This window comes from Papio anubis, chromosome 5, assembly GCF_008728515.1.
Source record: "Papio anubis isolate 15944 chromosome 5, Panubis1.0, whole genome shotgun sequence".
In the NCBI taxonomy this organism is placed as follows: domain Eukaryota; kingdom Metazoa; phylum Chordata; class Mammalia; order Primates; family Cercopithecidae; genus Papio; species Papio anubis.
Window position 1 is genome coordinate 75,951,606 of NC_044980.1, and position 26,577 is coordinate 75,978,182.

Here is a 26,577-nt window from a genome sequence, read left to right on the forward strand (position 1 = left end):
TTGAGAGTTCATCTTGACTTTTATTACACACTAGACATATATGAACTAACCAGAGATGTGTATGAGTCTCTGTACTCTTAAAATCACAGGAAATATATTTCCACCTCCCCTTTTTTTTCTGATATTGGAGTAGCATTTCAGATTTTGGGGATTAGCTTAGGGCAAAGTAAAGGTCATGGAAGGCAGTGTATAAATAACTTTAATTATGAAGCTACTTTTCAGAAGCTAGTAGTAACTTGCTTAGTAATAATCACAAGGTTGTGCAGTGTTCACAATGCTGGTATTAATCAGCTACATATTTTGAACATCTACTATTACTGGATACCAAAGAAAGTGAGTTATTTAAGAATCTTCCATTCTTGTTATAAGCTTCCTATGATCTAGTAACTTCTCAAAGGTTTTGCCAAAAGCGTAAGTCCTTGCTTTTTGGGAATTTTTATTTGTGCACCCAGGAATTGTACATGCAACCATCACCGCTTCTTGTGCAGGTGTGTGCTTTAACAATCAGGGCTGCTTTTGGCATCAAGAGTATGAGCTATTAAGAGTTTCTAAAAATACTGACCTAAGTAGTCAGTTGCCTCCACCTTATATACTATTCAGACAAGTCTTTGGAAAGTATACTACTGTATTCCTAGCCCAAAATAAGGTAGGCATGAATATATTCAACCTTGTTTGCACACACACCAAGGAAGAATTTAAATTTTTGCCCTTAAGTAGTTTTGTGTTAGGCAGGAGGAAAAACATATTCAGTTTTGAGGTAGGTCATCAATAGGAAGGAGAAAAATACAAGACAGTCTAAGATCTAACCTATGTCCACCTTTCTAGGCTTACGTCTTAATACTCCCAAAGTGGCACAAGCTAGGTTATTTCTAGTTCTTAACAGGTTACTGTGCTTTTGCACAATGCTCTCAAGTTCAGCTTAAGCAATGCTCCTCTGGAAGTTCACACCCTAACTGAACTGTCACTCTTCTTTGTTTTCTTCTAGAATCCTGGGATTATCTGAATAATAAATGCCATCACATTGTACTTTCAATACATACTTCATCTCTTTCACCTAGTGCACTATGAATTACTATGGGAAAAATTTGTGTGCCTATCTTCCTGTCTTCAGTGATGATATACTGAAAGAATGGTGTAGGAATAGAAATATTCTATTTACCAGTGCTAAGTCTTTTTCACAAAACCAGGCAGAGATCTGCTCATTTTTACTCTGTGAACTTGGAAAAGTTAATTTATTCAAATCTCTATTTTGTCCTAACTAGACTGATCATCTTATTACTAAGATGAAGGAATCTATTGCAAGTCACATGTTACTATCATCCCCCGGTATGAAAGAGCTATTTTGAATTTGAACATATAAGAGCATTCAAGATAGTGCCTGGCACAGTAGAACAGGGCATTAACAAGATACTGGACTTGATCCTCAAATTATTTAAGCCATAGAAGGGATTCAGACTCTGGCCTTTTGACTGACCACCTTTTAAGACTGCTTGAAAAGACAACTCCCTTCCTATTAGTACAGCTAAAGCCAATCAGGAACTAAACATCAGCACACAAAAAATGCCAGGACAGATGGAATCAAAAGACTCTGAAGCCAAAAGGAGGCTAGGGAGAGCAACTGAACTTAGCACGCTGAGTACTTCAGTGTCCATCATCCGATCCTACCCTGTAACAACAGGTCTATGTGATAGATATTCCATCTGACCTGGAGGCCATTATCCTTAGCAAACTAACACAGAACAGAAAACCAAATACTATACGTTCTCACTTAGAAGTAGGAGCTAAATGATGAGAACTCAAGGACACAAAGAAGGGAACAACAAACACTGGGGCCTACTTGAGGGTGGAGGTTGGGAGGAGGGAGAAGAGCAGGAAAAATAACTACTGGGTACTAGGCTTAGCACCTGGGTGACAAAATAATCTGTACAACAAAACCCCTTGACGTGAGATGAGTTTACCTATATAACAACCTGCACATGTACCCCTGAACCTAAAATAAGTTAAAAAAATAAAACAGATATTCTATCTGATGCTTAAGTTGATCTTTAATAACCTTCTGCATCCCACCACCCCACTAAAACCACACGAGAAATATCTCAATATTCTGTGGGCTTAAAACCGCCTACACTGCCCTTTGGATTAGAGAACAGGATTCAGCGGTCTTCTTTGAAAAAAATACATTAAAGAACATGTTAATTGCTTTTATTCATACTGTGTCTCTCCCTGACTTCTCCAAGAGCTTGTGTTTCAAAAGGTCAGAATGTTTGTTGTTACAAATACATTGCCTCCCACTGTTTAGCGTCTATACATAGCAAAAAGTTTTGTATGTTTCCACAAATTTTCCCCCAAAATTATCTCTTCCTTTACTTTCCACTTACCTCCTCTGAGATGCCAAATTAAGAAATGTCTTAGAATATCTAGAATATTCTTCTTCTTTTCATATTCGATTTGTCTTAGCATATAAAAAATTAGTTGACATGGCTTTCGGAAAGTCCAGTTGGCAGCAGAGCTGGACAACAGATGGCCACCCAGAAATTAGAGTCAGAAAGGTTACTTACTCAGCATGGAGACACTGACAAGAATCCTATTTTTGAGAAACCCTGAAAATCCTTGACCTGATGTAAAGCCCAAGAGGCACTTGAGAGGAAGAACAATGATTATAACCTGATTCCCTGTCTAAAGCAAAATATACCACTTTTAACTGCACAGACATGCCAAAAATATAAAATACAGCGATAACGCGTAACAGCTCTATTGCCAAAAAAAAAAAAAAAAAAATCCAAAACCAAACCAAACAAAAAATCGTCAGATAACAAAATACAGAAAATCAAACAAAAACCAAAAAACACCCCCAAACAAAAAAACCACCACAGGCAACACACAAGCTTAAGATGTTACCTAGAATCCATTCCAAGTGGTTTAGTTTAAAATAAAAATAGGTGGCTTTCAGTTCCATACTTTGTTTCTGCAGAAATAACTACTAGCCTATTAAATTAGAAATAATTTTCTTTTCTTCAAAAAGGGAGTTTCTTCATTTTACCTTTATGATGAATTAATAGCTGCAAACAATCTAATTAATACTATCTACAACAGGTAATTTTTAGCTAAGATTTAAGTTCCTCTTAGCTCTGAAATTTTAACTGAATTTCAGTTGAACCTTAAGAAATGTTAACCATGACCTTAAAATAACTGCTCTATTGTAAAATTTAGAAGTCACATTCCCAATAATTCTCTTGCCTAGACTAAAAATTGTTGAAGGTCTCCTTTCACCACCCAAATTCAAAGATACTTATGCCACAGTACACAAATCAGTAGATTTGAAAACTATTTATCACCTTCAAAGTAACAAAAAAGATTCCAGCTCAAGTTGACAAAACACAAACCGGATTTAAAGTGCTATATTAAAAAACAAAACAAAAATACAGTTTCTTTAGGGCAATTAAAATGTTTCATTTTTGAAGCCGTGACACTAAAAATAATGAAAAACACATATAAGATAATTATTTTATAACTGTTCTTTTCATTCTAAGAATGTTGTGTTTTTCAGAGAAAGTCAGCTTTCTGGTAAAAATTCATGCACAAAACACTTATGTATACTTGACAAGAGGTTTCAGAGCCTACTATGCCATGTCTAGTCTAAATCCACTAATGTTAAATATCAACATTTTTCCAGTACTATTTTTAAGTTACATCTCATTTACCTTGCTCCTTAAGAACTTACAAGCTTGTTTTAAATATTTTAAATACTTGTCATAAACTAGAGTTTGCTAAGAGTAGAGGTACTCTGGTTAATGATCAAAATGGTGTGCCCAGAGGAAAAGCAAGCGCTATTAAACATGACTGCAATCCTTATCAACACAAATTGAGCCATTTTAATAAAAAAGCTAGTCCAAAAAAGGGTCTCGTTCTATAAAGATTAAATCATTTCCAAATCACAGTGAAAGGAACTTGAGTAATTAACCAATTTTGTTTTCTACTATGTGCCTTGGAGATAACTCACTAAAATTTGGTATCTGATACAACAGAATAACATTTGCAGAATGTAATATTGTAGTGACAATACTGAGGTTGATTGTTACAGACTATTAAATGGTTACATCTTAATTATTATACAGAACATTGGTCCAATAACATAAAAATAGAGAACAGCATCTGGAAATTTATCTCATTCAATGTTCAGAGATAAAAGGGTTAACCATCCTTTCCATTATTTTCTGCAGTAAGTCCTTGTTCACAATGAAATCTGATGGCAATTAAATTCTGGCATTTTCCCCAGCTACTGTATGAAGAGGATGCTGAAGGCCATTACTATACAGCATACTGCTACATAAGGACTCTTCCGTTCACCTGTTGAAAAAAAGGAGATATTTATTTTGATTAACTGAGTAGCTAACCTGGCTATGACAAGGTTATACTACGAGAAAGGGATACATAAGAATCAAGATAACATTCTTCCCTAGGAGGCCCCCATATTGGGGGTGGGACAATGACAAAAACTAGATGCAACATAAAAAACAAGCACAATGCAGAATGGGCTAAACTATTAATATGTCAATTTATTTCGAAGAGGATCTTCTTTTCATATATTTAGAAAACCTTGAAAGCATCATTTCTTTGTCACTGTGTAAACTCAGACACTAAAAAATACAATGTAGAATGTAGGACAGAGATCCAAGAGAAACAATCTCAACTCAACTGAGGCCAAAGAAATATTGTTTATTTTCTTTCTATAAAAAGAACAAAATTTCCACCCATAAAAAGAAATTCGAAACACAATATTTGTCCTTACTGGTAGCAATTCGTGACACTTAAAGGCAAAGGGAAGGGGGAGCATTCATGGATGAAAATAAAGAGAGGATGGTCAATAAAATTGCATTTAAAAAATGGACAAATTAAAATGCTTAATTTAAAAAATTAGAAAAACTATTTCTGAGATAGTATGCTTACTCTGGGTTAGAAAAGTAGAACTAAAACCAATCACTTCTATATGAGTCAATTTTTCACATGCATTTAAGGAATGCTTGTATTTGGATGCTTTCCTTTGCACAAAGTAAATCTGAAATTGGCTTGTGAATTGTCTTGCAAATGGAGATCATGTCATTGTGAGTTAACTCAAACTCATCTTATTCTTCCGTTCCTTCAATAACCGCAACGCTATACTCATTCATAAAGCACAAACATTTCTATGCTGCCGTGAGGGCAGTATAAGAAAGGAAGAAGAAACTACTTCTAGAAATAATCCTGGGTATGTACCTGGCATCCTCTAGTAGAGATGGTTTATACTACCCTCACTTGTGCTTTTCCATGATGTTTAAAGTCAACTCTTTAATGAAACTCCTTATTCCACTTAGCAAGTTCAGCAAACTACCTTTAGAAAATGTTCATCCCGACCATCTTTATTAACTAAAATTCTCAAGGTCATTTTCATTTTTATAGCTTCCTCACTGACATGACACTGCCATATAATTGGGTTTATATGTTAGTGTCTGCTCATTGTTAATTCCACAGAAAATATTATACACATATATAAAAAATAAACTTTTGGGGTTTTTCTGGATCTGGAAGTATTTGTTCTATCCATAGACATTTAATGGACTGCCTTTCAGCTAAAGAAAAATCTAAAAAGTGAAAGTGTTTTTACAATATCATCACCTCAACTGAAAATAAAAATCTTTTAAAATTAAAATATATCTTGGGTCACAATTTGTAAACAATGCTAATTCTCTTGGAGGAAAAAGCCCAAGTCACCAAATCAAACAAAAACAACCCCATTTGTACATAAATTTCAGAAAGACTTTGTAAGCAAGCCTGTCACTCTTACTAGGGCTATATATCCTCATTGTCTCATATAGTCTTATTAAATACTTAAAAGAAATTAATACTGTCCTAAGTTTTCCAGAAGTTCCGCTTTTTCTCATCCTTCAACTTAGACTGCTATAATTTACAGATGGATTTCATTTTCCTGTTTTTACTTTTCTTAAAAGAGACTGCCATGTGGTAGAGCTAAACATCTTTAGTTGAACTTGGGTTTTAATGTTACTTTTTGTCTGGTCTTAGGTCTGTATAAGTGAATGTAAAACAGTTACTGTAATGTGATGTGTAACATGATAAGATGATTTGGCTAGGTCTTTCCTATTAAAATTGTATCATTTCTTTGTGGATATATTCTGTGTCAAGATAAGAGAGGAGCATATGCTTGAGAAAGCAGCATATCAACAATATTTTCTAAGTCACTCTGCCAAAATGAAAAGCTAATGCTTTCACAGAATTGGCAAGAATGAACATTTAAAATGAACCATTCAACCTATGGCATTCATACAGTCAAGAGAGGAAAATGGAAATAATAAATAGCCAAAAAAAAAAAAAGGACACTAGACACTATTTATAATTAGATATAAAAATAGATCATACTACAGGAAATCATTAAGAAAGATACAAACTAGACATCTTAAACTGAGCTATACTCTTTTCAAGTAATAATTGTGAACAAAGGGGCTGTTTGGGTGGGCTATTAAATGGAATTGTATGCACTTCTCTCATTACATAAGATGGATTTAAAATACCTTAATATTTTCTTTATGCATTAGCAACTTAATAATAAAACTGAGATGATAACTATGCCTCTTAACTCCAGACCTGCTCTTCCATTATGTTCTCTTTTTCTACTTTACTTGAGGTATTCTGACCACCGTTTCTTGGCCATATTCCTTTTCAGAGTAACTTGTCTCTGAAGCATGCAGTTTGGTGTGTATATATTTACATTTATCACTAACTATCAGTATTAACCATTGAGGATGCTCTTTTGTCATTCTTTTCTTGGTTCTTTTTGAAGTGCTTAAGATTTCTCCTATTATTTCAGGATTTGCAGTTGTTCATAACTGAGTGCCAGATAAGTCTGCATCACAAATTTCTGTAAATCTAGACTAGCCCTTCTCAACTCCAGTCCTATGGACATTTTGAGCTTGATAATTCTGTTGTGATGGATTCCTTGTGCATCCTAGGACGCTTAGCAACATCCCTCACCTGTATCCACTATATGTCCCAAAGTCCAGTTGTGACTATCAAAGCTGTCTCTCTATTTTGCCAAATGCCCCGGAGTGGTAACTACTTATCTAGGCTATATCTGTGATTTTACCAGTTTAAGGTAATGATACTTATTACAAAAGAAAGACTTACACATGTCACTATAAGAGAGAACAAAATATGACAGAACACTGAGGAAGAATAGCTGAATCTGTTAAAATCATACTTATTTCTCTGGAAGATAAAGTCTGTTTCAATAGTCATTATATCAGTATCACAGCCTTGAAACAGGCACTTTTCTATGAAGTCTTTTACACTTACTCTATCATTTGCCATGACAAGAAACTGGAAAGGCCAAAGAACCTTATGATTTCATCATCACAGATTTAGAAAGGACTTCTAGATAATTTAGTATTATGCTTACAATTTCCACCATTAATGGGTCTTGCCTATCATTAAAAGCTTAAGGGAAGAAAACCTGCTCTCAAAATTATTTCAATGGCGAACAACATATGAACCTTAGACGATGCTTTAAAGATTTGAAGACTAGTTATACTATAACCATCTTCAGACAAATTACATCAGTTCTCAGTTTCTCTTTCAAAAAAATCTCTAAGTACAGAATATTTCATTTTATTGTGCTCTGCAGATATTGCCCCTTTGAAAAAAAACTGTCTTATGGCAGCCTTGCATTGCGCAAGTCTATTTAGGCCATTTTTTAAAAGCAGCACGTGCTCAATTTGTGTCTCTGTGTCATATTTTGGTAATTCTCCCAATATTTCATACTTTTTCATTATTATTGTATCTTTTATGGCGATCTGTGATCACTGATCTTTCATGGTACCATTGCAATGGTTGTGGGGCACCATGAACTGTGCTCATACAAGATGGCAACCTTATTTGATACATGATACACCAATAAGAAACTACAGCAAGTTATGCAGAAACTAGCTAAGATAACCAATGAAAGTAGCTAAACTAAACAACAGATGAATTTCAATGTAGACAAAATGACCTTCTATTGAAAAAGATGGCATCTAGGAATTTCACAGCTAGAGAGGAGAAGTCAGTGCCTGGCTTCCACTGCTTCAAAGAGCAGGCTGACTCATGTTAGGGGCTAATGTAGCTGGTGACTTTAAGCTGAAGTCAATGCTCATTCACCTGCTGAAAATTCTACAGCTTTTAAGAATTATGCTAAATCTGCTCTCCCTATGCTCTAGAAATGGAACAACTAAGTCTGGATGACAGCATACCTGTTTACAGCATGGTTTACCTAATACATCAATGGAGGAAGTAACCGCGGATAATGGCGAAAAGAGGAAGAGAACTGTAATTAGAAGGGGAGCCTGAATATGTGATTGAATTACTATAATCTCATGATGAAATCTGAATGAGTAACTTCTTCTTACGAACAAAGAAAATGGTTTCTTGAGATGGAATTTACTCCTGGTGAGGATGTCGTGAACACTGTTGAAATGACAACAAAGGATTTAAAATATTACATAAACTTAGTTGATAAATCAGTGGAGGGTTTGAGAGGATTGAATCCAGTTTTGAAAGAAATTCAACTGTGGATAAAATGCTACCAAATAGCACTGCAGGTTACAGAGAAATCTTTCATGAAAGGAAGAGTCAATCCATGTGGCAAACTTCAATGTTATCGTATTTTAAGAACTGCCAGTCACCCAACCTTCAACCACCACCACCCTGATCAATCAGCAGCCATCAACATTGAGGGAAGACCCTCCACCAGCAGAATGATTGACTCACTAAAGGGTCAGATATAATCACCAGTGATTTTTAGCAACACAGTATTTTTCAATTAAGGTACACACATTGTTCTTAAAGACACACTGCTACTCCACACTTAACAGACCACTAATCTATACAAAACTTTTATATGTACCAGAAACCAAAAAAATTTGTTGACTTGTTTTATTGTGATGGTCTGGGATTAAACATGCAGTATCTCTGAGGTATACCTGTATTACAAATACTTAGTTTGTATTTTTCAATCTCATGAGGTTTGTCTCCTTTATGGACCATCTTCTAAATTTTCCACATCTCTGAGAAGTTGAAAACCAAAATAAAACACAATACTCTAAAGGGCACACAGTTTATCTAATGGAGATGACTCTTCAATTCTCCATCCTATTTAAAGAGATTAGTTGTGAGAATTTAGGCTGTTGTCAGACTGGCTAACAACACTAAATGTCAAACGTAGAAAAAATATTTTTTATTATAAAAGTCTAACAGGCTTTATGAAAGAAAAAAGTAGTTATGCATAAATTCAAAGTTAGAAGAAGAGTACTGAAACGAAATAATTTTTCGTTGGCCATGCAAATGATTCCAAAGAGGATAAGAAATATCCAATTTCAGTTCAAAGTGGTATATGTACAAATGCTTTGAGTTTTTCTTTTTTTTTGAATTAAGAAGGTTTAAAACGGGTGTAATTTATTATTCAAGAATACTGATGAACGGCTGGCCACGGTGGCTCATGCCTGTAATCCCAGCACTTTGGGAGGCCGAGGTGGGCGCATCACGAGGTCAGGAGCTCGAGACCAGCCTGGCCAACATAGTGAAATCTCGTCTCTACTAAAAATACAAAAAATTAGCTGGGCATGGTGGTGAGTGCCTGTAATCCCAGCTACTTGGGAGACTGAGGCAGGAGAATTGCTTGAACCTGGGAGGTGGAGCTTGCAGTGAGCCGAGATCACACCACTGCACTCCAGCCTGGGTGACAGTGCGAGACTCCATCCCCCCTCCCCCCAAAAAAAGAATACTGATGAATGATGCAATAAAATACATTTTAATTCATTCACTTAATCATTTGAGAGTCTACTTTGTGCTGGGCACAGTGTCAAATGTTGCATATACAGGGTGACTGGACAGGAGTATATTATTAACTATAAAAACATATATGATGTTACTAATCTCTTATCATGGAAAATTGTAAGACAACCACATCTACCTTAACTTTTAATTGCTTCTTGGTCTTTTAGCTAAGATCAAGGGTAGTACTTTAACTCGAGTCAAACAGTTTGGCTATGACCACATGGGTTCAACAGACAAAACAGTTAAACATTCTGTTACTTAAAATAGGGCAATACAGTGATTATGTTTAGATAGCTGCTCAGACAGACTTTCATTAGATGGGAATACATCCTAGTTATCAAAATGGTATACAATATACAGAACAGCGTGCTCTATACTTCCATACTATCAACATGTGTGCATAAAACCACATACATTTATTTCCCCCAATACCAGGAATGCATGGTATTTGATATCTAAATTAGAGAGACTTTTCTATCTCTGTGTTAATGAAGTATCCACCAAATCTAGTTTTATTCTTTTTTAATGTTGAGACAGAGTCTCACTCTGTCACCCAGTTTGGGGTACAGTGGTGTGATCTGGCTCACTGCAATCTCTGCCTCTCGGGTTCAAGAGATCCGTCTGCCTCAGTAGCTGCCTAAGTAGCTGGGATTACAGATGTGTATGCCTAGCTAATTTTTGTATTTTTAGTAGAGACAGGGTTTCATCATGTTGGCCAGACTGGTCTCGAACTCCTGACCCCAGGTAATCCTCCTGCCTTGGCCTCAAAAAGTGCTGGGATTACAGGCGTGAGCCCCCATGCCTGGCCTACGCCTTATGCCCAAATAGCATAAGGAAAAGAGCTTGGTACAACTTAAAAACTTTTGCAAAAATGCATAAAATTGGGAAGCCTGCTCTTTAAAAATTAACATATGATTTGTGCGATTATAACATAAGTAAATTGGTCAACAATTTACAGCTGAAGAAGTGGAAGGAGATTATAGACACTTACCAATTCTGGCACATTTCCAAAATATACCCAACAATCTGCATAGAATAAAAACAGAAAAAAAGTAGCTATTGATTACTCAGAAAGGTAAATCATTCTCTTGATATCATATAGGGAATTAATTGTATACTAACATATTAACCTTTAACACTTTGCTTCAAATTTGAAATCTGCTTGTTTGATGTTGAGCCACTATCCAAGTATGAAAGTAGGACACAATGGCATATCAACCATCAATGTACAGAAACTGCTATGAACTGGAATATAAATAGTGTCATAGGTCAAATCCAGGGCAAATTAATGAGAGTCGCAAAAATTTGCATAAGGGTTTACTATTCAGTTAACTTAAAGTACTCTACTTTCAAAAGCATAAAATGTACATGGCAATTTAAGCATCGATTTTGATAAAATGTTAAATGAACATTTTTTGGTTGAATGTGACACCAAAAACATTCCTACACTAAACTTTAATTTCGTAGAGAATGCAGCTCTAAAGTTAAATAATCCATAATAATGAATTCCAATGATGTTATTTAATTATGTGTCATTTACTAAGAAGGAATTAAAAATGTGCCTATATTTTCAATATAAGTAGAAAATCTCCTAGTTTAGAGGACACTCTATGTGAATTCACTAAATATGGCATTTAAAGCACATATTCTAGAAACAAGTATTAGAATGGAGACATATATTTCAATTGTATGAATGAATACATTATGAATTACATATTATATGGAATTATCACTTATTTGGCATGTATAACAAATCATTTTTGGAAAAAAGACCAACTGAGTCATCAATGAATAGAGATATCTTAAAAAGTAACACCGAGGACATTACTTTATTGGTCTGACAAAGTAAAAGAATTATAAATAGTGTCACATATGGTTGCAAATCAAGATAAATTAATATTATGTTATATAAACTAGAATTATTATCTCAAGAAAATCATAATACTTAAATTTCAGAAAAATTTATAGCATATTCTTTTTTTTTGCTGAAAGAGATGGCTGGCTAGTGAATCATTACATCTGAATGGGTAAGACTGACAGAAAACTCTGGTCAGTTAAGTTCTACGTATGTTCCTCTTCTGAAGTATAACTTCCTGACCTCAAAGTAAAAGGTCTCTTAGCCTATCAACCATCAATGTATAGAAACTGCTATGAACTGGAATATACACAGTTTAGATTAAATGGAATTAGGCAAAAACATGAGTTTATTTCAAAGTATGAATATTCTGACAGGCTAAACAATTTTACTATAGAAATAAAATGACAAAAGCCATATATATCCCTGAAAATAAGCTAAAATAAAGGCCAAATTATGCTTAAATTCTATACTACTTACTGGTTGCATAACTGTGAGCAAGGTATAGTACCCACCCTCAAAGGGTTGTTATGAGGATGAAATGAGTGATTATACAGAAAGTCCTCAGAATGGTGACTTACATGTACTGTGTTCATACATAGGCTAAAGGTACATATGATGATAACTCTAGGTATCACTTAAAATTGGCTAACATTTCTTCATTAAACAATGGAATAGGTCAGGCATTTGGAAAGCCATGGCTCCTTCATTCTAGAACCCACCAAAAACCACAAGATCAAAAACTCAAGGTCTTTTTGGGTCTAACATTCTAGAAGTAACAAAATATCATTAAGAAACTGGTACAACAGGATTAATATATTAACAACTTTTATAAATGAATAAAGAATACTAACTTGGTAACTAAGAGACTTATCAGCACCACTTTAATTTTTTCCACATATTTCTCTACCTAGATATATTTCTGTAATACCCCAATTTTACTTTTACTTACACACACACACACACACACACACACACGAACCCTGTTAGTTGATTAAAAAAATGTAATTATGTTGCTTAGTTATTATGGCTAAATACCAATAAGTATATCTGCTGATAATGCTACCAGGTCTATGAAACCAGGATAAAGACCATGTAGTAATCTTCTCTTCTGCTGCTTAGTTCTGTATTATTTGAAGTAGCAAAAACTGAAGTTATTTTAAACAGTGAAGTCATCAAGAACTTGCTTTATTCAATCTGTCTAGATACCTCCACCTAACCATGGTATATATTCTCACTATAATAAAAGATTATGAGTCTCATAAAAACACGTAATTTTAACAGAAAGAGACTAGGCCTATAAAAATTTCTATACAAAATAATTCTTAGCTATAAATCAAAATAAAATGGTGCTTAACATGTATATAAGTAGAAATAAAGGTTTTTAAACAAAAAGCTTTCAAACAGTTGACTGTATTAGTACATATTTTAAAATGTAAAAATAGGCAGGCTGTTTTATGTAGGAGAACTATACTACCACTCAACCTTTACTAGAAAGTTGGCAGCCCTGAGAACTCCTTTGTTAATGTAGCATGTTATGAATATATTCCTGCTCCCAAAGGAATGAGGAGCAGACATTTCCACATGCAACCTATTTCCTTTTGAAGAAGAATTTTCGTAATAGCATAGGGAAAGTATTCTACTACTATGTAATTATTCTTTAATGAGATAAACACTTAAATATCTTAGATGGACATTATGCATTATATTAGAATTCCATTAACTCATCAATAGGAATAAGTGTTTACTAGAGTCTACCATACGCTTTAATTCTAAGTTTACAGTTGGCAGGTACAGAAGGGAAAGATGAAATGAAACCTTCTACTTGAATAGAAAGACTTCATGTACAGCTAAGCAACAAATAATATAATTTCAACAAATTGGTGAATATTGAAGAATAAATGCAATAGGACTTTACTGAAAAAGGTGGAATGAAGAGAAGACAATGTCTACAAAGAAAATGGAGTATTATCATAAAAACTGATGGACAACTAACATGTATTTTCACCTTCAGTAGGTTAAATCCCTCATGCTGTTTTTTACTCTAACACATATTAGGTCACTTCTGAAATTTATCTTTTAGTTTAGTAAGATATTGTGAATATAAAGTTTTTGAATTTTTAACAGGAAGAAAATGAAAAAAGTTATTACAAAACCAAATTACATGTAGGAATTCAATTATGTAATAATTTATATGTTACCTTACATTCAACATCTGTAAGAAATAGTTTAGGTGATTAGACATCATTAGTAACATACCCAGTTTTATTTCTGTCCAGGAGGCTGGGTGCCAAGGATCGAATATAAGCACAAGTACATATAAGCAGCAAGATTACAGTCAATAGACTCTGAAAGTTGAAAATGGCAGACTAGAAAGAAAAAAAAAAAAGAAAAATTAATATAATAAGAAAAACCGCATAAGTAAAAAATATTTGACAATTCCACATTTAGAGTCATGCTTTTATTTCTTCAAGAAGGCAAGCAGAACGACAAGTCTTGCAACATTTAAAACCAGAATCTTGAGGTATTCTACAGTCTTCAAGCTCTGCCAATAGCTAGTTTTATGGCCTTAGTGGAATTACCTTTTCTAAGTCTTTGGCTGGGTGGAGAATGGGAAGACAGACTCAAATGCTAACTAAAGTTTCTTTTAATTCTGAATTTTTTTTAGGATAAACATCCTTTAAATTTAAGCTATAATTTTCCATGAGTTGACAAATACTAGGCTAATAGATTTTGGAGAAAGAAAGCAAGTACCTGCACTTTCACTGTTGGATTTTTAAAAGTTATTCATTACAGGTTGAACATCCCTAATCCAAAATCCAAAATGTTCCAAAATCAGAATTTTTTGAGTGCCAAAATGATGGTAAAGAAAAAATGTTCATTGGAGCATTCTGGATTTTTGATTAGAGATGCTCAATAAGTAAGTATAATGCAATTATTCCAAAATCCCCCAAAAATCTGAAATCCAAAACACTCTGCCTCCAAGCATTTTGGATAAAGATACTTAGCTGGTATTTAATAGTTCGAGTCCTATTCAAAAAGTTAAAATTTAACACAGGAATCACAAGAAACCATAAGTTTCGTAAGTTTCCACAGTCAAACAAAATCATAGGTTTCCAGTTAAAGTAAATGGAGGTGGACTTATTCTATTCAAAATTCAGCTCTAGCATCACCTTTTTAAGGAAGTTTCCTTGAATCCATCTGCCTCCCTTCTCTTATTTTATGTAGAACTCCCTTTTCTATTCTCATAGTAAACTGTTACCTTTATAATAATATTCATCTCTGAAGGGTAGACATTGTGTTATCAGGTTATCAGACTATGAATCTCCAGCACCAATCATATGCCTGTCTCACAGTAGAAGCCCAATAAGAGATAGTTGAACAAATAAAATGAAATTAAGAAAGTGCAAGAATATTACTGTATATGTAACAAAGAATAACATTTTCATCATATACAGGTAGATAAAATATGTCAATCTCATACAACAGTCAGCAATATGCTTGTTTAGTAAACTTACAGGCACTTTCTAAAAAACAAACAAAAAATCAGGAATGAAACAAAGAATAAGACTTATGAAAAAACTTAGTTACATAAAATTGGTACTTGCGGCTGAGTGCTTATTTGAAAAGTCCTAAAGAATTTAGTGAGAAACAATTATAGATCTTAAGGAAATTGAGTAAGGTAGCTGGGTACATAATTAAAATATATACATCAATAGCCTTCATAATCATATTATCATTCAGGAGAAAGACAATGGAAAAATGATAGCATACAGAACGAACAACTAAAATACCTAGGAATAAGCTTAACAAGAAACGTGCAACATCGGCATCAAAGAAAAAAACGGACAAAATCTTAAAACATACGGAAGAACATAAAAGTAGAAGAGACTGTTGCTGTGGTTTAGAAATGGTTTTCTTGTCCCTACCAAAGCTCCGGTTGAAATTTGATCCCCATTAAGGTAGTGTTGGGAGGTGGGGCCTAGTGGGAGGTGTTTGGGTTTAGGGGGTAGATCTCCCATGAATGTCGGGGTGCTCTTCTGCAGTTAGTGAGATCTCATAAGATGGATTAGTTTTCCAGGAAATGAATTCTTTCGGGAGACAGTAGGTTGTTATAAAGCCATGAGCTCCTCCCTCCTTTTCACCACGTCTGTTTCCCCTTTGACCTTCTCAGCCACGTTGTGATGCATAAAAGCCCTCCCCAGAAGGAGGGCCAAGCCCTACTACTCTCAGCCTGCACAACTGAGAGCTAAATGACCCTTTTTTCTTAACCAATTACCCAATTTCTTTTTTTTTAATAGCAACATAACATGGATTAAGAAACCTGGTATGCCAGGTTTTTACACTGGAAGGTAACATTGTAAAGACAACCTATCAATTTAAAGTGAACTCAACACCAACAAGTTATTTTTTAAACAGACAACTAATTCTGAAGTTCATATGGAAAAAATAAAGCAAGAATAGCCAGGAGAATCTTAAAAACAAACAGACAACTAGAAACTGTTCCAATGTCATTTTAATCTTTTATATATGTTTATGATAAATATGAAACTACTGAAAAAATTTTAAAAACTGTACACATTATTTACCAATATTCTCAAGGACAAAAAGTGCTTATGCACAATGCTAAGCAGTAGGCAAAAGGGGATCAAAGATTTCAGACAGTACATCTTAAGGTATGTAAACCTTTATGCAAAGCAAGTGGGAAAATGCTGTGATTATCTCTGGATAGTTTTTTGGTGGGGGTCAGGGGACAGACTCTTGCTCTGCTGCCCAGGCTGAAGTGCAGTGGCGGGATCTTGGCTCACTGCAACCTCCACCTCGTGTGTTCAAGTAAGTCTCCTGCCTCAGTCTCCCCAGTAGCTAGGATTACAGTCATGTGCCACTATGCCTGGCTAAATTTTGCGTTTTTTTTTTTTTTTTTTTTTAAGTAGAGACAGGGTTTCGCTGTGTTGGCCAGGCTGGTCTCCTGATTTCAAGCAATCTGCTCAACTCGGCCTCCTAAAGTACTGGGATTACAGGCATGAGCCACTGTGCCCAGCCATCTCTGGATAGTTTTTAACCTAATTCTCAACTTTTCTGGATTTCTCAAATTGTCTAAGTGATACTTTTATGGTCTGAAAAAGAAAAAAAGGATTTGTAATTACCAGTTTAATACCTGTTTTTCTATGCACAATTTTTTCATGGATATAACAAAGATAAAATTTAATGTATCTTGGGTTTTAATTAAATTGGGTTTTAATCTTAAACCTGTGAAAGTCAGTGATATACATTTTATAACATAAATCAGTGAATTAGCTCATGATCAACTGTAGATAACAAGCACGGTATCTCACAATGCTTATCTTTCAAAGGTCATATTTTGAATATGTATGTGAATATATTAATAAATAATATTGGATAATGACCTCATAGAAAATAAAGCAGATTTCCTCTCAGTCATCATAACTACATGTGTATTTAGTATCTACTTTGTCTGAGAAATGAGCCACTGGGGATTTAAAAAAAGGCACATGGTATGATTCCTTCCCTGCAGTTTATGGCTAACAATAGCAATTACTGATATTCACTGAGTACTTGTTTTGTGTTATCCTCATGTATCTGGGGTAAATGTTATTGCCTGTATTTTATACATGAGACTGAGGCACACAGCAGTTATAATCAAGTTAAAATAGAACATGTACTTTAAAAAGTACATAGCAACTCATTGTTGAATGTGGAAGTGAGCTATGCAGACAAAGAATGCCATTTTCATAAGAAAAAATCAAGAAAGACTTCATGCAGAAAGCAGGAATGGAGTCAAACCTTGAAAGGGCACCATTCAGATGGGCAAATAGCAAGCTCCAGAAGAGAAAAAAAATGTGGGAAAAAAAAAACCCTAAAGAGAAAGTCATTACCATGTTCAGGGAATAATGAGAATCTTACTGTATTTTAAGCAAAAGATTCCTATAGTAAAATGGTTGGAAAATAAATCTGCAAAGTAGGTTTATCATCTTCCTAATACAGTATCTAAATTCATGACTTTGTAATGTGTTCTCTTTTCTTCTCCAAATGTGTTTTTAAAGAAACATGCTTATGACATAATGTCCAGGATTGTTTCTAAATAATCCAGTGCATGTGTGGTGGGAGAGGGGTAGGGCTGATGATAAAATGCTGAGAATATGAGGTTCATTATAGGCTTCTACCTCTTTATGTTTGAATGTTTTAATAGAAGATAAAAAGGCACTTAAAAACATGCCTATTATGAAAGTAGAGTGTGTATATACGTTTGTATGTGAAACCATTTACAAAAGAAAACCATTTACAAGTATGAAATATATGATATATACAACTTTGTTCTGGGGGTTTAAAGACTCTAAAGTTTAAAACAAATAATCTTAGGTGGTAAGTCTTTTAGATGTACTTAGACTCTGGTCAAAAGTGTGTTTCTAACTTATGGACATTAGCCTGCCACCTATAGCATTCCCCTTAATGCTTAGCATCTGTTGTCTGGTGATATAAAATTTTAGTCTCGGGGTTAAAGGAAACAGATGTTCCTCTTCAGTGAAAAAATAATTGTAATTTTCAACAGAAAAATGCTATTAAAAGGGAAAAGAGGAATCTAAGAAAAAGGTAAGCATATTTAATCACAAAATAGAGGAAAAGATGATAAAAAGGTGGTTAAGTCAAATTCATTTAACTTGTTTAATTTTTTTCAGGGCCTTTAAGTCATGAAACCTTTTTCAAGGTACTCTATTGAGTTCTGCACATGCTATCTGTTCTTGCCTGCTTGGTGAATTGACTCATCCGTCCAACCTCAACTCAAGATGCACCTCCTTTGATATCTTCCCTGTTCCCACTCTCCATACCAAGCAGAGTCAGGATTTTTATATGTGTATAATACATACACATAACAAGGTGTGTGTTACAGAACACATACTGTACTGATTGTCTTCTCTATTCTATTGAGGTTTTTATCAATCCCCTGTGACTATTAAAATATAGTACACAGAGAAGTCACTGAAAAATGTCAAATGAACAGGAACTTGAATACAATTGGCAATAATGAACATTTTAACAAATCCAAGAACATACTTGGATTCCAAAGAAAAAATGCACATTCAAAAACCAGTGTAGATCAGATTGCTGAATTTTGTTAACTCTTCAAGAGAAACCTCCATGTACGGCTTTGCATTTATGTTTACTTCTCAATAATATCTTGGAAAATCAAGTAGAAAGATGCAAATTTCCTTATATTTATGTTAAGGACCTAGGCTGTAGGGTAAAATAAACACCTGAGGTATTTCCATTCAGTATCCACATCTTATATCACCTCCTGGAATTCAGATTTTCTATTCTATCAAGCAGCAAGCTTTGAAGGTGCTTGCACACTGGAGAGTGTGTGTTCTTCTGACTTCTTTTAATTCTTAAGAGATATACAATTTCAAAAGATCTGTAAGACTGAGTAGGCAGGTTAGCTTGACCATTACTGAGAGCTATGTCATTCTTCTAAAACATGGTAATGCAAGCCCCGAAATGATTTGTCATCAAGGGCTCTTTTATTAACCCTTTGCATTGTAGACTTATCTGACAACTCATAGTCAATGAGATCTTTTGATATGCTTGAAACAACTAGTGTTACTGCAATGAGTTAATTTACCCAAACTGGAAGGAAATAAACTTGATGAGTCAGTTACTTTGATCATTTTGAAGTAAATCACATTTGGTTAGGTGTTTTGAAATAATAAAAATAATTCACAGACTTTATTTGGCCACCACTACAGGAGATGCAATAATTAATCAATGAATAGATGGAGGTTGGTCAATGCAAAGCTAAGGAAGGGTTCTAGACATGAAATTACTTACAATGTTGACCTCTAAAAAATGTTCTATTCTCAAGTCTATTTGAAAAATTAGAAATAAGTTTTCAGATTTTTAAAATCATGTTATTTATTAAGATATAATTTCTCATTTTCAGAGTCATTTCTGAACACTAAAACTATATTCATTAAGTCTGATTATAAGTAAGAATTCAATATAGGAGATTTTTTAAAAAGATGAGTAAAATACTTCTAAGAGCTCAAGGTATTTATTAACAGAACTTTCAAATACGAAATCTTAAGAAGAAACCACTGAAAACATTAGGAATGGAAGATGGAAAAAAAGGAATTATCCAGCTACTCGGGAGGCTGCGGCAGGAGAATGCCGTAAACCCGGGAGGCGGAGCTTGCAGTGAGCTGAGATCCGGCCACTGCACTCCAGCCTGGGCGACAGAGTAAGACTCCGTCTCAAAAAAAAAAAGGAATTATCTAAGCAATATAAAAGTGCAAAAAGAAACAATGAGAAAAGCAAAAGAAATACACACATCAATATGATAAACAAGCTGTGCCTAGAGAGTGCTCAATGACTGGTTACTAAGCATACTTAATCTGCAGAAAGGAGAGCCTAAATCTACAGTATTTTCATTAGTTTTGGATCACTTGGACACTATGTAGCTTATTTATTTTTAGGATTACCAAACAAATTGTTTAACAAATTTGTTGATTAAGCGCCTTGTTTATGCATAACACTGTGTTGGAGCTTCAAATGTTGACTGCTTCTTATATGGTAAATAAATTTTTATTGACATACTAATTCCTCCAGTTTTAAAACAAAAATTAAATATGAAAGACAACATTTTAAAACTCCAAATAGTAACAGTTTTACTTGTATTAGTATTTACTTCTTTTACATGAAACTAGTTTATCCCTTTTTGGGGGTGGAAGGGAACACAGAAATGACACTCCTGACCTGATTGTGATAAAAATTATTCAGCATTAGAAAAGTGGGTCAGCATTTATCATTTAGAAAATCTAGGTCAGGTCAGCATTTTCCAACTAGTCTCTTAAAACGGAAAGCATGAAAATGCAAGGATTAGTGTGCATATGAATGCACACACACGCATATATCTAAATTGCCCAAAGTAAGTAACCAGTATTGGTTGAAAAGATTTCCACTAATACATAAAAATTATCTACATTCTCTTTTGGCGTTATTAGCGTATACATTTAAACTTCGTTGCTTATCACGTGGTAGGGTGATATTGTACCAAATAGACAAGTAACCTTAGTTTAATTTGAGAGCAAGAAATCAGGCTTGATTAATATTTAGATACGAACTCATCACCCATCGCTTCTCAGCAACAGTGGCCACTAAACATTTGGGTTAATGAAGTAATCCAAGTATATAAATTTGACCTTAGATGAATCAACATCTCATATCTCTACCTGTCAGTTTCACTTCATTTGTAAAATGAGGGGGCTGGATTAAATAACCATTTGTTACAACCAGTCCTATTTTTAAAATGTACAGAGACTTTTTTTCTACTTAATAATTTCCATTTAACAACTTTCATGGATATGATGAGTAAAACTACAGTTCAGAGTAGAAGCACCTGAACTGTTTTCCACTGGCAACACTGATTTTGTAGCTATTTTCATCTCATTATCATGGTATCTACAATTAATTTGCTATGTTTGTGCTGCTTCGTTTTGGAGCTATTTTATATACACCTCAGATCTAAATATAAGGCAAAAGGGTGTCAAGAGTTATTAAGAGAAGGCATACACAAAACAATGATAAATGGTAGAGTGAAAAAAATTAGAATAAATGCTTCATATATGTCTTTGATAAAAAGATTGGACAAGAGAAAGTATTCTGAAGGACAAAGAGCAAAGCCTGTTGTAAAGTACTTTGACCTTGCAACCAAGAAAAAACAAAGACTGATAAAATGTCCTATTATATGGTATGAAATCTAATTGCTTATTAGAACCACTTGGAGCTTAAAAAGCCATCATTGCCCAGAAATTTGGATTTAACTGGTCTGGGTATCTATAGTTTCTTGAAACTCCCTGGAAGTTTTGAGACGGAGTCTCGGTCTCTCACTCAGATGGAGTGTGGTGGCGTGATCTTGGCTCATTGCAACCTCTACCTCTTGGGTTCAAGCAATTATCCTGCCTCAGCCCCCTGAGTAGCTGGGATTACAGGTGCACGCCACCACGCCTGGCTAATTTTTTTGTATTTTTAGTAGAGATGGGGTTTCACCATGTTGGTCAGCCTAGTCTTGAATGCCTGCCTCAGCCATCTGGAAGCTTTTATTTGCAATTGGTATTCAAAAACTTTGCTAGAGAAGACCAGCACCCACATCAGATTCCTATTAGCCTAATGCAGTGGTTATCAAAAGTGTAGTTCATGGAACCCTTTCATGGGTTCGTAAGATCAGAACTGTTTTTATAATACTAAGATACTTGCCTTTCAACTGTGATGCCATTTTCATGGATGACGCAAAAGCAATACTAGCAACAGAATTATTATCTAAACTGCTACCTCCTCACCCACCCATGACATAAAAATGTTGCTTTTCTTAATATTTTTGTGCAATTAATGATACTGTTGCATAGAAAGGGCACAGCATTTTGTGACGAATCGGTTCAGTTTAAATCTTAGCTCTGCTATTTATAAGCAGTGTGATCTTGGGCAAAGACACTTAGCTCTCTGCATCTGTTTCTTCATATGAAAAATATGGCCAATAATACGTCTTTAATAAAACCTTGTATAAAAAACACCTGTCAGAGTAGATGCTTAACCAACACAGTAAGTCCTCACTTAACGTCATCCACAGGTCCTTGGAAAATGCAACTTTAAGCCAAAAGATGTGTAACAAAACCAATTTTACCATAGGCAAATTGATACAAACACGAGTTAAGTTCCGATGGCATATTTCTGGTCACAAAAGCATCACCAAACTTCCAAATAAATATCAAAACCCTTCTAATATTAAACACTGAAATAAATATGAGTTATACATTCACTTAAGAAAGATTAATAAAAACAAGTAAGATAGCTGGCTTATTTCAGTACAGTGTTAAAGGTGCCGGGAGCCATCTGAGTAGCTTTGAGTATAGGACATCATTCCAGTGCAGAGCACTCAAACTAGGAGAGTGTAGACACCTCAACAAACCTAATCTATACATCTCTGGGATGTGGGAAGGAACTGGAGTACCCAGAGAAAATCCATGCAGACATGGGAAGAACAGACATGAAGACAACATGCAAACTCCACACAGTGGCCTCAATTGGGAATGGAGTTTCTTCCTCATAAACGTTATTGAGGATCTGCTGTATTTCTTTCCCATCCAATAAATCATCCAAGCTGGAGCTGTGCTTCATCACCCTTCACTAAGTACCTTCAAAATGATTTTCCTAGTTTTCCTTTCCTTTCAACCCAACGGCTCATCAGAGTTGAGACATTCAATCATCGTATACCTGAACTACAGCACTTGTTTTCAAGCTGGTCTCCCAGATTCTAATCTTCCTCCATTTAAATATACTCTCTCCATATTGTTACCAGTTGGTTTTCTAAAATGCACACCAATTTTATTTCTCTGCTCCAAAGCCTTTATAAAGTAAGCAATTAAACATCATCAAAATATAAAGTCTTCGGCATGGCACAAAGCTCTTCAAAATCTGGCCATTTCTAGCCTCATTTATACTTAACTTTTTTTTTTTTTTTTTTTTAAATTCCTGCCACATTGAGGCTCCATGCAACTGTTGAACTTCATGCCTTTTGTTCCCATAACTGCCATTTCCTTTATCTATGGGATAGAGATCGCTGTCCCACCTCTAGCTAATGACCCTAATACTCTTTAACATACAGGTGAGAGAGAATTATTTTCTTTCTTGGGGACATCTCTCAAGCAGTTCCCAGCCAGTACTACTCCTTCCACTGTGTTTAATGATTTTCTACATATCTTCCGCTACAAGAAGAGAGAAGATACTTCACATCTATTCTCTGGAGACTCAGTTTAATTATGAAATGTGGGCAATCATTCCTACTTTGCAGAGTTTGTGAAAATCACTTAGCACACTAAGAAAAAGACATGAAAATAAACTCTCTTACAGTTAACCAAGTAAAGGATGGGAACTGGGCATGATTCTAACTCTGTTTGGCTCATTCTAAACCCATGCTCTTTCCACTACACGTGTTGTCATGCTACATCATAACAGACAACAGATGGAATTCACTTATTTAATCATCTCCCCCCACTGGACTGTGAAATCCCTGAAGACACCGAGCATGTCTGTATCCCCAGACTTTTTTTTTTGAGATGGAGTTTCGCTCTTGTTGCCCAGGCTGGAGTGCAATGGCGCAATCTCGACTCACCGCAACCTCCGCCTTCTGGGTTCAAGCGATTCTCCTGCCTCAGCCTCCCAAGTAGCTGGGATTACAGGCATGCGCTACCACGCCTGGCTAATTTTTTATTTTCAGTAGAGATGGGGTTTCTCCACATTGGTCAGGCTGGTCTCCAACTCCCGACCTCAGGTGATCCACTCACCTCGGTCTCCCAAAGTGCTGGGATTACAGGTCCAGACTCTTAATGGCACTAACTCTAGCTGGCACTATGACTGTAGAGATTAAAATATCTAGTCTTTAAGAATTCTGCCTACAGAGGGAGAAATGTAGGCAACACCTTATTGCTGTTTTCTGTGAAAAGGGTTATGCTAGAGGGATACTAGAAGTATATATGAATATCCCTATAGATATCTAAAGAGAGTAGAAGAAAATAGAAAGGGTTAAGGGAGGCTTTTTGGAAAGAGATGAGACATGAGAGAAATGTTGAAGGATGTTAGGCATTGGGGGAAACAAGGCATTCTGAAATTTTTTTAAAGTATTAATTCACAAGTGCTACAACTACTGTTCATCCTGACAGATGTAAATTATTACTGCTGATAAACATTTTGTCCTTGAAATGCTTTTTAAAAAGATTCTTGGCCGTGGCGGTGGCTCATGCCTGTAATCCGATGGCATATTTCTGGTCACAAAAGCATCACTAAACTTCCAAATAAATACCAACACCTGGGAGGCTGAGGCTGGCGGATCACGAGGTCAAGAGATCGAGACCATCTTGGCCAACATGGTGAAATCTCCTCTCTACTAAAAATACAAAAATTAGCCGGGCGTGGTTGTGCGCGCCTGTAGTCCCAGCTACTCAGGAGGCTGAGGCAGGAGAATCGCTTGAACCCCGGAGGCAGAGGTTGCAGTGAGCCGAAATTACGCCACTGCCCACTCCAGCCTGGGCGACAGAGCAAGACTTCATCTCAAAAAAAAAAAAAAAAGATTCATTAAAATACAGTAATTCAGGTTTATTAGGTCATTAGCATTGGGTTACCTCACAAATAAACTAAGTTTAGGTGCAAACTCAAAGCTACTGAGACACTAATCCATTTCTCAAACCGCTAAGTTAGCCTCCTTGAAACCTCACTTCGTAGCTCTGCCAACAATGTACTTTTGACATCTCACAGCAATAAAAAACCACCTGCCAGTTGTTTCTGTTTTCCACCTATGTCTGATTTATATATTTATACTTATAAGGAACAAATTACTAAGACTTATTTCATCCTCAGTTATGTTGTGTTTCTATCGATAACAACATGAAGATTTCGGGCATCTGGACATTAAAATAAGTTTGAGTCCTGGCTTTACAATCTACTAGGTGTGATCCAAGGCAAGTCAATCTCCTCATGTTTCACTTCTTTCACTTGTAAACATCTACTTAGAAGTTGTGGGGAACTTGATATTTCCATGCTTATAAACTGATTTTTTGAAAAGAGCCTGGTACATAGGACTTGATAATGAATGAAAGTATATGCTACTTTTGGAAAAACAAGCATGACAAGATAGTTTATATACTGATGATCTTCAGCACAGTATATGCATCTTGTTTTTAGCTAGTCTGATAGTGAGATAATAAAAAGAGTTATCTTTGACTTGCACTACGAGTAAAATAATTCAACTTCAGTTTTTAGAAAGATGTAAAAGAATTGAGTGACAGTCTTGCTAGTCTCAACTGCCATCTTCCCATCAGGTGGTAAATTCGTCCAGAGAAGAAACTGAATTATTGCTATATGGGATTCTGTAGCAACTTCCGTGAACGTGGGCTCATAATTTTTCACCATGAGACTCAAGCTTTTTGGAGTCATAGTTGTTTTTGGGTCTATTCGCAGGCATGCATCCTTTGCCCAGAAATATACACAACATTTGGCAAATGGACTTGGAGGTGAAAGAGGAGGAAGGCCTGAGGCCAGACACCACTCCAATAAGTATATTAAGCCCCTAGAAAAGCAATCCACCTTTGCAGAGAACTCTTAACTATTAAAACCTATAGCTTGTAAAGTAGCATTTTCAAAGTTGAGAGAATAATGTGGAAGGGTCCTGAGAGGCTATTGACTAAACAGCTGAAAACGAAGGTATGGAGTTTGGTGCCAAAGGAACCTCCCCACAAAATCAAACAATAACACCAGAGTAAAGCCCCTAGGGTGAGATAAGGAGATGCAAGAAAACAAGCGGAAACTCGAGAAGCTCTAACGCTTCAAAGCTTCAATGACCCCAGATAATCTACGTAGCCAACGTGTTAAAACACACCAACGCATTTTTTTTTTTCCTAAACAAAGTAGGAAAGCGGACTTTGCATGAGGGGCGGGCTCCGCGACCCAGGAGTCTTTCTTGGACAGTCCGTCCTGATTCTCTCTGGTTGACCGTGGAGGGACCACATGGCTCCAAGGCCCACACACCCCGGGCTGCCGCACAACCTCCAGCCCTAGTCTAGACCCACAATCCCTTCTCGAATATGAACCGCGACCCGGCAGCCCCAATTCTTACCATAGCGAGGCCGGCGATACCGCAGCCACATCACCCTTCCGGGCCCCAGGCGGAAGAGGCTGCACGCCCCGTCTGCCCTTTTCGCCCTCTCCAGCCGTCCGGTTGGGCTTGTCACGGCACCGCCTACTGAGCCGGGCGATTAAGACGCTAGGATAGGCTCCTCTCCACCGGAAAAGGCGGGATTTAG

General features: G+C 35.7%; 1 protein-coding gene and 1 non-coding gene across 2 annotated transcripts; both read right to left on the reverse strand.

Moving 5' to 3' along the window:
- On the reverse strand, positions 1-26,561 carry TMEM167A (transmembrane protein 167A). The gene is made up of 4 exons (XM_031666288.1): positions 26,391-26,561; positions 13,973-14,082; positions 10,850-10,884; positions 1-4,347 (listed from the first exon to the last, which is right to left on the reverse strand). The coding sequence occupies exons 1-4, from the start codon at positions 26,391-26,393 to the stop codon at positions 4,277-4,279; spliced, it is 219 nt and encodes a 72-aa protein (XP_031522148.1). The 5' UTR covers positions 26,394-26,561; the 3' UTR covers positions 1-4,276.
- Positions 13,169-13,303, reverse strand: LOC116275179. Its single transcript, XR_004184132.1, has one exon. It is a non-coding gene; the product is annotated as a small nucleolar RNA U109 (small nucleolar RNA).
- Positions 26,562-26,577: the final 16 nt, after the last annotated feature.

What these genes read in the sequence shown, in the direction of transcription:
- TMEM167A (XM_031666288.1), bottom strand. An exon ending in CTGGACAGAAATAAAACTGG is followed by an intron (nt 10,885 to 13,972) that starts GTATGTTACTAA and finishes TATTCTATGCAG; the next exon opens with ATTGTTGGGTATATTTTGGA. An exon ending in TTGGAAATGTGCCAGAATTG is followed by an intron (nt 4,348 to 10,849) that starts GTAAGTGTCTAT and finishes TTTTTTCAACAG; the next exon opens with GTGAACGGAAGAGTCCTTAT.